The 12,097-nt window shown below is 37.6% G+C and overlaps 1 protein-coding gene across 1 annotated transcript; it reads left to right on the forward strand.

The window, feature by feature from the left end:
• Nucleotides 1-1,217: 1,217 nt before the first annotated feature.
• On the forward strand, nt 1,218-11,543 carry PARD6B (par-6 family cell polarity regulator beta; the record flags this gene model as incomplete). Its single annotated transcript, XM_008942967.1, has 2 exons — nt 1,218-1,440; nt 10,360-11,543. Coding segments are annotated over 2 exons (1,053 nt in total), but the record flags the coding sequence as incomplete, so codon positions are not given.
• Between the last annotated feature and the right edge of the window lie 554 nt (nt 11,544-12,097).

Raw genomic sequence — 12,097 nt, forward strand, 5'->3', positions numbered from 1 at the left:
TAACCTGGCTGCTTCTGCTCTCTCTTAATTCCTTTTAGCATCTTTGGTATGTTGTGTGTGCCCAGTATGGAAGTTTTAGAGTAATTTTAATCCAATATTCTGTTCCTTTGGGTTCTGACCATATTGTGCAGAACATTATAATTTTACTTGTTATGCCTGCTAAAATTCCAGTTTAGTCTACATCAAGTGCTTACTCTTTCATTTGCACCCAGTTTAGTCTTATGCCTGCCACCACTGAATCATTGCTGGCATTGTTTATAATAAGTTGGTTATATAGGTTATTTAGGAGCCTGAAACTTGAATGGGCTACGGAGCTGGGTTTTCTTGTTGAATGATCTTACTGACTAGATGCAAATCTTGTCTCTGGAAGTACAGTGCCAGTGGTTAAATGTGGGGTTTTTTTGCATATCTTCAAATCTTGTCTGGTTTTTACCTTAGATACAACCATGTTTTGAAAGACTATGCAATCAAGGCCTGAGTCTTGATCATGTAGGCAAATCTGAATGCTATTAAGGAATAATGGCTGGTTGCCTTCTTTATATCTCTCTTTAGGTAAGAGCAGAATTGACTTGAGATCAGCACACGTTACTGCACGTAGCTTGTACTGAAAAGCAGCAACCATTCTTTGTAGTCATCAGCTCAAAGTGACTTTTTAATTTCTTGTCCAAACAACTGTGGAATCTGAAAACTGTTCAGTCTCGCAGAGGTTAACCATTGCTGTGGAACAGTCCATACATACCGTTCTAAAGTGCACCCAGGTTTCTTTGAAAGAGTTCCAGGTAGTCACATACCATAGGAGGTTAATCATAATCTTGATTTTGAGCCACCAACATCACTGCTGGGTATGACTTCTGTACCTTACCAAGAGTGTGGCTGTTTCATAAGCATCTAAGAACCTGCAATTATTTTTGTACTCGTTTGTCACCTTAATGCTAAGTGCCCATATTAGTGAATGCTTTGACCTAAATGAAACAATGAAAACAACTTTTACGTATTTGAAAGTACATGTTTTATCAATACCAAAAATAGTAATAACTTGGGAGGGGGAAAAAAACCCTTACAGTTCAGACTGACCTTTTTATGCCACTTCAAAATTATTTGCTGTAGTTTTTAGTGCACTTTGAATTTCATAACATGTCTCATTAACATTCAAATTGTTCTATTGCTTGAGCATGTTAGATTTTCATATTAATGATGTAAGATATATTTCATTGTAGTTTGGAGCAGAATTTCGACGATTTTCTCTGGAGAGATCCAAACCTGGAAAGTTTGAGGAGTTCTATGGATTATTGCAGCACGTGCACAAGATACCAAATGTTGATGTTCTAGTGGGATATACAGATGTTCACGGAGACCTGCTGCCTATCAATAATGATGACAATTATCATAAAGCAGTTTCCACAGCCAATCCTCTACTCAGGATTTTCATTCAGAGAAAAGGTAAGTGCACCTGCAGTCTGTGAATCATCTGTTTGTGCAGTTATACTGTGTTTCAGTAAACAGCGTGATGTCTGGAGGGAAAAACCCATTAGTCCTACTTAATTGCTTAGAATTCCTTAATAATTATGGACCATTAAAGGTGTTCACAACTCACCTCTCTTGCAAGAGCTTCCTCAGGCTTGGTGCTTTTTTATACTTATTTATACTTGGTGCTTTTGCTTGTTCAGTTAAAGTCAAGTTAAATCTCTAGCAAATGCTTCTTGCTAGTTTTATATAAGCAAATGAAAATAAATTTTAAATCTCTAGGGTTTTCTGCTCTGTATGTTGAATGACTTTCACTTAAAATTCCAGTCACAATCAGACAAGAGAGGCCATTACAGGATGGAAAGGAATCTTGAAAGCCTTACTACATGAAGCATTAAGTTTCAGTATAAATTAATGACTGAATTTGTAATATGCTACTCTTATCACACTTTCCTAATAAAACATTCTGAAGCTTTAAGAATTCTAAGCTTATTTCAGCTTAGCAAACTTCAAATGTGATGAGTTGCTGCTCAGCTTGTTGGTTTGTCTTTCAAAATGGCATGTCTTCTAGGTACAGTGTTATGATAGTTTTTTTCTAGCATCTGCTTTTGCTCATGAAGGGGGGGGAAAAAAAGAAATTTGGTGCTGTTTGTTCTTATCCAGGAGATCATAGTCCATACATGGCACTCAATGGAAGGAGAGAAGTGTAGTGATATAATTTGAAATTGTTTTAATCCAGAGAAGTCAAGAAAACCTCATTTCTGGACTTACTGGTTTTCTGCTTGCTTGCATAGACACATGAACACGTGTGTGCAATCCTATCATAGTGAAGGCAGTCAACTGATGTTTGAATAGCAGACTGCTCCTTGCTTGGCTGTTTCATAAAGATACGCCTTGTTTCTGGTTGTTGCTGAGACAGGCTTATTTTCCTTAGAAAATACTTGGGCATCGGAAGCTTTTACCAGCATTCCCACTCCAAAACAAGAATAAGCTCCACAACAGCCTGACAGAAAAACAATATTCAAAACCAGTATGGCTGCTTGTCAGCTTCTGTGCTGCTGGAAAAATGCATGTATTTTGTTTGTATTGAAGATAGTATAGTCAGTAAGGCCAGTGTTTTCAGTTCTGAATTGCCAAAGGACTTAACTATTTGCTTTAATAGAACCTGGAGGTAGGAAAGGTCTGTGATTCCATTTAATCTCTTACAGTAGCCATATGACGAGAACAGATAAGCCACTTTGTCAGACTGGGATTATTGAGTTTGTATTTTAACACCATATGTTTTTAGATTTTTACTAATGGTACATGTTTAATGCTGTTACTAGGGTCACAATGAAAAGTCTAAGATGTTACAAATGTACCTTTATTTAAAGTATGATCGATTATTTCTTATTACTCTGGTGTGAGGAACTGATAATCAAAATGCCATAATGTACAGAATTAAAAATAAGAATAACCCATTTAAGATTATCGTGCCAAGAATTGATTAGCAGGAAAAGCTGTGTAGAAAGTACCAGTTCTCATCACATTCCCTTTGAGGCTGGAGTCTTTTGGCTATAGAGTTGTAGGGAATAAAGAACTCAGGCTGGCATTTGTGTCCAGCATTTCCAGCACTGTGCTTTATTCTGAGCTAGTTGTGATGACTTAGATCACTTATGTTGATTAAATTGAGGCTTTGATTCCATTAACATCTCTGCCATATAGAACAGAGGTTTGCTTGATGGACAATAAGGAAATAACTTGATTCTGTATTTATTAGTGATAATTTTTGTGTAATTAGTTAGAGATATGCCATGAGTTAGGCAGTGTGATTTGTGAAGGTGGCATAAACTCATCTGATTGCACATATCTTTATTGGCTGTACCTCTGAGACTGAAAATCAAACATCTGAACAAATACCTGCTATTGATGGGGCAGCTTTATTGTGTGCTGTTTTGGAACTGTAAGTGACACGAATTTTCCACCTACAAGGCTTCTTAGGGATTTCATACATTCTCTTTGGGTTTTCTAATGAAACTTTGTCTCTTATATTTATTTCCAATAATAATAGTTTGGAATTTAAGATCTTTGGCAAAAAGCCACTGTGGGGAAGAGAGAGTTTTTGCCATCTTAAAAGAAAAAAATTATTAAACTGTCTTACCTATTTAGAAGCTACATGCAATATGTGGACAGCTAACATAAGGTTGCACAATAAAATCTACAGTAAAAAGTATTGAATTCTTAGTATATTTCATCTAAGAAATTCATTCTGGGGTTGAAATAGGAAGAACAAGGTATTTTTGCAATGTTGTTCATAAGTGTCAGTTGTGATAACGACCCCAACATTTCAGAAATTGTTACACTAGAGTAAGCACCCTTCCCTCTTCTGTTCAATTTTGACTCTTAATTTATGAAAGCTTGAAAGTTGTTTGTCCTAAGCATTTATGTGTATTGGTTAATGTGGTAAGAAACCTAGAGAACTTGTAATGAAACAAAATCAAATTACATTATTCCCCTTTGACTGGTCTAATTGTATTTAACGAAATTACTTTAAAATATTTTGAACTGCTACAGTGCTAAATCTAAACTGGAGCTTGATGTTGCACAAGTCAGGAATAGCTATCAGTTTGTGGAAAACAAACTGCAGAATGAAATTCCAATAAGCAACTAACAGATTAACAGGTACCTTTGACATCTGGAACTTAAAGGTTGAACATTTGTAGCATGATTAGAACCAGATGTATGGGAGTCACTCTTGTCTGTGAGAAGAATGTTACTGAAGATAAAATGGTGGGGGGGGATATAGTCCACACACAGGCACTTAAGGGCAGTTCAGTGTGAGGGACTTGGCATTGTAAATGTAAGAATAATAGAGATGTAATGTAAAAAAAAGTTATATTGGCCTTAAAACTAACTCACAGGATATTAAACTACAATATACAACTACTGCAGGTATATGGGTGTATTAGTAAATAGTGATTTCTTTAATTTGTGCCTTTTGGAAGAGGCTTTTTCACTGAGAGGCTTTGTTTTGGTGAAAAATAAGAGGAGCTGGCTTTTTAGAGAGCTCTCTATAGAATCTATATATCCTAGCTGTTCAGAGTCCTCTTCCTGAAAACAGATTAATTTCCTGAAACATGTTTTGTTATAACTTGTGATTAAAGATGAGCCAAAATTTGTTGGGGGTTATTTAAAAAAATGCTAAATCACATTTATATTCCAAGGTACTAATTATATGGGGGTTTTGGAAATTTGATTCTTGAGGGATAATTACATTGCTGTGTGAATAGATTAGGAAAACATTTTAAATTGCTGCCCTAAACAGTGTTAAATGACAATCAGATTTGGCATTTGTGGGATTTTGTTTGAAATTTCATGCAATAAGTGGGTACAGATTGCTGCCACCTTGAGCTTGAAACTGCTGGGGGGAAATCATTCTTGCACTAGGTGGACATTCTCCTTAACGATATCTGCAGTTAACACCTTGTCCTTTGGCTTTCTGCCAAAATATTTTCTGCTACAGCTTTAAACTGATTAGCTAGGTGCCAGAACAAAGATGCTTTTGTACTCAAATATTGTTTTAGAAAATTTGTTTAGCAGCACAAAAGAGGTTAAGCAGAGTTATGCTGCTTGGCTGAGGTCGGGAGAGATGAGTTTTCATCAACCTTTCACTTTTTTTTTTTTTTCCCCCACAAATTATGTAACTTTATCTTAAGTGTTGTGCTGGTTTTGAATTTTTAGACTACTAAGACTGGTTAGAATGCAAAACTACTACCCTCTGGTGCTTCATAATTTCATAAATGTTTTGACATATGGCTTGCAATTTTGGATCACTTTTATTTCAACAATGTGTCATGTAACATTAAGTTTCTAAAAGCAACGGCACCAGCTCATAGTTAAGATTTCTGATTATCTGTCTTCTGAAAGATACTTTGAAAGTTGATATCTCTTCTAATAAATGTTTGCATGATCATAGTTTTTCTTTAAAAAGCACTCTTGAATCTGTTCATGTACAAACATATTAATAATATTTATTTCAAAGCCAGTCCTTTTGCAACTGATCTTCATATTTCTCCACTAACTGAAAAATTTTATTTGGACAGAAATTTTAAGCCTTATCAGTTGATGGTTGTGGGGAAGGTTTGCTGGATGGTGATTTTTGTGAGCTCTCATTTCTTTTTGAGGGAGGAAGTTGTGAATAGTTCTAGATCAAACTGTTGAGTAAAGAGAACAAACTTACTGAACAATTGCAGTAAGTCTACTTCTTGGATGTACTAAATGTGTATATGTTTGTATATCTAGTACATGCCAGACTTGCCATGTAGGCATAGAAGGCCTGAGTGACAGGAGAGGGGTCCTGATAGGTGGCCTGCTGTGAAGGCAAAGAAGCCCAACAGCCCACTGTGGCAAGCTGAGGAAGTTTGATATGATACACATTTGATAAGACAGAATGTATAAAGTACCAGATGCTCTGATTCTTTGACAAGAATTTGATTATGTGCACTGTGAATTTAAGGAGGAAGAAAACACCCAAACTTAATACCTTTTAATGCTGCAATGCATGTGGAAGAATGTTTGTAAGGATGTCAATACTGACAATATGCTGTTTCTTGTGTACTATTTCTAAACCAACTCTCGTAGTAAAAGCAGTGGAAACCTCATGCTTCACTGGTACAAATAGGTTGGTACTTATATTCTAGAATTCTCATCAGCATCTTGCACTCTATCACAGATAAATTGCACATGTGCAATTTTCCTTCTTACTTTAGATGAGCTCACTCTAAAAAAAACCCAACATAATATGGTTTAATGTCTGAACAGTATGGAACTCATCAGTCAAAATGCTTCCAACTTAGAGAACTTCCTAAAGGACAGAGCTCTTCTGGAGCCATGTGGTGTTAGATGCCTAGAAATGTGTTACTACTACAAACTAGAAAGAAGTGAAGTTTTTGAAATGAGGAAAAAATGTCACTTCTTGTCCATGCAGTGTCTTTCAGGTCTTCAGAATACTTGTCTCTGTAGTCTTGTTGAATTTGCCATCAGTTGTGCAGCCCTAAAACCAGAGTTCTAAAATATCAGAGATCTACACTACCACAGGCATGCACTGAACAAAATGGTTATTAGGTAGTTTTTGAGATCACTAAGATGCATACCAGCTGTTGATGGGGAGGGGGAAACCCATGACCTAAAAAAACCCCACCTTTGCACTCATTAACATTCTTAATTCTAATATTCAAGTGACCATTGTCTATTGTTCATCTAAAACCTTCACCTATACTATCAATTTCTTGCTGTCATTGTGTTACTTTCAACAGGATGAGATATTTAAAGTAAGGCCCTTCTGTCTACTATCTTATTTCACAATTACCCTTTCCAAGTTGTTTTGTGATTGTAGTTCCAAATGAAAAAGAGAAGCACTTTAAACTCATTGAATTCCAAAAATCCTCCCAATGTACCGACCAGATGTCTAAGTGGTTGTCTCAGTTGTCAGGAGAGATAAGGGCAAAACTTGTCACACTTTTTTTTCTTTGATCATAAATTTTAAGCAAGCATTAAAAGAATTGCTCCATGTTGTCTGAAAAGTCAGCATGTTAGTATTCAGCAGTGGAGTACAGGATTTGTAATGGCTCATCTTCAGTCAGTTAGATGTTCCAAAATGTATTTTACAGGAAAAAATTGTAAATTTGCATTTTTGGAGGTGTATTACACCTCAGACACAGTATACCTGGTTAGATGCTTTAATTAAGCTTTGACTGTTTTTTAATCAAACCACTCTTCAATACAACTGACTTAACGCCCTTAGGCACCTGAAGAACAAATTTTAGGGTATTTCTAAAGCCCTCTTGCTTGATGTTGAGATCTAATGCTATTTTAATTTAGTATTACATTTTTTTTTTTTCTCCTTAACCTCTTTTGATGAAGAACAATAGTAATTCCATGCTATTCTGAGAGAACCTTTAAGATTTTCAAATAAACTAAAAATTATTTCTTGTATTCACAATCTTCTAATGTTCTGAAGCATGGCTAGTGTTGATTCACTTTTTTGTACAATTCATAGAATCTTAGAACAGCCCAGGCTGGAAGAGACCTCAAGAGATCATCTGGTCCAGCCTTTTGTGGGAAAGAGAACCTGGATGAGGTTATTTATCACCCTGTCCAATTGCATTTTGAAAACCTTTAGTGATGCGGACTGCGCTGTGTCCCTGTGAAGGTTATCTAGTCATGGGTTGTTCTCACTGTTGAAAAACAAATAAACAAAAAAGCACCCAACGACAACAAAAAACCCCACCAACCAAAAAAAAAAAAAACCACAATAACAAACCAACTAACCAACCAAACCAAAAAAATCCAACCAACTCAAAAAAACATGTTGAGGTTAAACCTTTCCTAGTGCAACTTGTACCTATTGCCCGGTCTTCTCCATGTATCTCATACTCTTGGCAGCTACCTTTTATGTACTGAAATACTGTGGTGAGGTTCTCAAGCATTTGCTTCTCCAGAGAGGAAAGACACCTCCTTCAGTCTTTCCTCACAGAGCAAGTTCTCCAGCCCTTTAATCATCTTGGTGGCCTTCCATTGGACCCTCTCCAGTCTTTCCACGTCTTTCTTGAATTATGAGGACTAGAACTCAATACAATACTCCAGGTGCAGCCTGACAAGCACAGAGTAGTGGGTTGATGACACCTGTCCCTGCTAGTACCATCCCTGTGGATGCAGCCCAAGGATCTGGTTTGCCTTTGCTGCTGCAGTGAGCTGCTGACTCCTGTTCAGCTTGCCCGCCAGGACCTCCCCAGCCACGCAGATCACAGCCGGCACTGGGTGCTCTGGTTATCTCATCCCAGCTGCAGGACTTTGCACTTGTCTTTGTTAAACTTCATCCTGGTCTTGCTGGCCCCCTCCTTGATTTAGCTTCATTTTTACTTGCTGACCCTAAGAAGGGTGGAAAGCAGATTTTGCCGAGGCTGTGTCAGTGGGTGATGCAGGAGAGCAAAGTCCTTTGGGTGCTGTCAGAATGCAGCTCCTCACATGAAGTGAGAGCACTGTGCTAAAGTTAGCACCTGTGGAACAGTTTGTGTTAGTGCTGCCTTGGCTCGTTCAAGAACTCTTGCAGAAACTGGTCTGGGTATAAAGATGGCCAAATGTGAGAAACCACAAACGTAAAAATGTACTATTTGAGGTGGTTATGATATTCTAGAGAGGTGTCCACATCCTCCCACAGTAACTGAGATTGTCACAAGAGCGACTCCAGTGTGTAGTAGGGCCGTGTAGACTTGGCTGCCTTGGAAATAATTCCTGTTTGTGTCAAACTGTGGAACAACTTTGTGTAAAATTTACTTCACTGCAAAAGATTATCTGTCTTTAACAAAAAGCATTGCCCTCTTCAAGTTGGGATTATATTTTGAAATAAAAAAAAAAAAATGTAACTGAGGCCATCATCAGGACACATGAATTAAACCATGTTGATGAACTATTTTATTACTATTGTGTACAGACAAGGCATGAGTTTACAATAAATCCCTTTGGGTTTCTAATGGGCTGATATAAATGTGTTTATTTTCATCTGCCTTTTAGAGTATGAAATCCAAGGCTGCCATAGTAGGCCAATCATTCTTAAAACAATGCTTATTGTCTTCTTCAGCAGTCCTAATGTCTGGGAAAGGGAAGAGTTAGTATTGCATACTGGAATAGTGTTAGACTATTGCTTCAGAACTACTTTCTCTGTTCTGTTTTCCTTAAAGCATCTGAAGAACCCAAATATAACTGGCACATGTCCATATATCTTCATCTTAGTCTAGAAAAAAAATAATCTGATTTAGCAACTCTAACTGTACTTTTTTTCATCAGCAATTGACAGCTCTCCTGAAATTTCACACTAGGGTAGCATTTCCATAGTTATTTCTGTTCACAGATTGAAATGTATAGCAATTCTTTTACTTTCTTGGCTGCACCAATGGCATCTTAATGTGATAATACAAAGAAATTCCAGCTCCTCCAAATCCAAGGGTTAGTTCTGCTTGGGGTTTTTTTTGTTTGTTTTTTTTGGTTTTTTTTTTTAAATCCACTGCAGAAGAAAAACTATGCAGTGTTGCAAACATACAAGTGTAAATCTAAGGAAACCTGAATCTGAATGTGTTTCTGTTCATTGTTTTTGGAGTGCTGTAGCATATTAAAAAGAAAAATGGAAGCTTCCCTTGGTAGAGAGGCATTTCAGACATCGTCATTGCTTCTGCAGAAGATGTTTTCTCTTCCATTAGAAGTATTTGTGTGGCTTGCATATGCCATTTGCATACTTCTGTATCAGATTGAGGCAGTTACAGCATTGCTTGTGTGAACAGTTTTGCTTGAAGTCTTTGTGTGCAAGATCTCTTTGTTTGTGCTCCACAGCCATTTTACCTACATCACATGGGGGCAGGGAAAAGTGCAGAATGGAATAAGCTTTCTGGAGTTTGAATCCAGGTCACTTGGCTGCCTTCCAGGAACTAGGCAATAATAGGCACACTGGCTGCTTTCCCCTTTTCTTTCTGTCTTTTCCAGTGATCTGAAACCTGAGGAGGGAAAGCTAACAAATGGAATTACTCTGAATAAAATTTAAATGTTCCTAGGAATGTACTCAGTCTTTCCATCCTAACCTTTCTCTCAAGCAGCTAGAATATACTCCTTTGTGTCTCTACTGCTGCTAACTAGCTTTTTTTGTATACTGTCTTTCCTTTGGTAGAAGGAAACCAAACTCATTACAAACTGGTCGATCTCGTAACATTAAAGCTCTTGTTTCATGTGTAGAGAGAAATGTTTCTACTATAGCAAGCCAGAAACCTTCTAGATTAGATATTTCATTCTGCTAAGCTGAAACACAACAGTGATGGGATATGGGCTGCATATGAAGTGATCTAACCATCATTGTTCTATATCTTGCAGAAGACGCAGACTACAGTGCCTTTGGTACGGATACTATGACGAGAAAGAAAAACGTCTTATCAAACGTGTTGCGTCCAGATAATCACAAGAAGAAACCACACATTGTCATTAGCATGCCACAAGACTTCAGACCAGTGTCTTCTATTATAGATGTAGATATTCTTCCAGAAACCCATCGTAGAGTTCGACTTTACAAATACGGAACTGACAAACCCCTTGGATTCTATATACGAGATGGCTCTAGTGTCAGAGTAACACCGCATGGATTAGAGAAAGTCCCAGGGATTTTCATATCTAGGCTTGTCCCTGGCGGTCTGGCCCAAAGCACAGGATTACTGGCTGTCAATGATGAAGTACTGGAGGTGAACGGAATAGAAGTTTCAGGCAAAAGCCTTGATCAGGTTACAGACATGATGATTGCAAACAGCCGTAACCTGATCATTACGGTAAGGCCGGCAAACCAGCGAAATAATGTTGTGAGGAACAGTCGGACTTCTGGCAGCTCCGGGCAGTCTACTGAGTCTAGCCTTCCAAGTAGCACACCAAATATTTTAGCAAATATCTTGCAAGGAGAAGAGGAGAGTGATGAAGAGGACATTATTATTGAAGACAGTGGTGAGCCACAGCAGATTCCAAAAGCTGCACCCACCAGTGAAAGCCTAGAATCGTTGACACAAATGGAACTCCTTCATGAGTCGACACAAAATGGATTCCTTCCTTCCAGTGAGATGAACTTGAATCACTCAGCAGGCAGCATTAGCATGGAATATGAAGTACAAGATCCAGATTATAAGTCATTAGAAGAAGACGGAACTATAATAACGCTATGAAATGACATTGGTGTGTTTTGTCTTAAGTGAGGATGCCATACATGTTTTAATTTAGCTTAATGTAATACATCTTATACCTCTCCAATTACTGAGCACTGCAGTTAGATTAAAAGGAGGGAAAAAAGTAAGTACAAGAAGTTCAAAATTTTGTTAAGTTGACCAACTTCAGTTAATTCTGCACTTCAGTGTAAATACTCCACAAAGATAAAAGACAATTGATAAATGATTGAAATTGGATGAGGAAAATTTAAATTGAAATGAAGGATATCTAAAAGATGGCTGTGAGATTTCTTTTAAAGGTACTTTTTTTTTTAATGCAGCATACGACTGTCTCTTCCAAAGTAAACTTCCATTGTTTTTCCACTGTGTAATGTCCTGTGGTTTCATGTTCATATGAAGTGCTGCTAATGTACAGTGGAGCAGCTTTAGCCACTTCATTCCTGTTCTGGACTGCTGTTTAGCTGCTAGAGCTGTTTGTGTGGCAACCTGTGTGAGGAAACTCAAAAATAAGCGTGGGGTGGGAAGAGATGTTTGTGGTTGGTCTCATTCCCCGACTGACACATTGAGCAATAGGGGTATGTGGTAGCAGTCTGAAATTTGACAGGAGTCAGGATTTGAAGGTGGGAGCTTCTGGAGTTGACTGTTCCTTTGTGAGTGAATGTGCAACCACAGGCTCATTAGCCGTGCACCTTTGCTGCTTTTAATGGCCAGGTAAGCTTACTTTAATGACCAACCATGATTTTGAAATACAAGTGTGAAAGTCTTAACACTTATGCATCAGAGACGTGTTCTCATTTTAGCCTGCAATATTTAAGGATATCATTTGGTCTAGTTCCTAATCCCAGTAAATTTCAAAGAAATAGAATATAAACTTCAGGCTATGGAAATAACAACCTATGGTAAAATTG

This window comes from Merops nubicus, unplaced genomic scaffold, assembly GCF_000691845.1.
Source record: "Merops nubicus isolate BGI_N331 unplaced genomic scaffold, ASM69184v1 scaffold9226, whole genome shotgun sequence".
Classification (NCBI taxonomy): domain Eukaryota; kingdom Metazoa; phylum Chordata; class Aves; order Coraciiformes; family Meropidae; genus Merops; species Merops nubicus.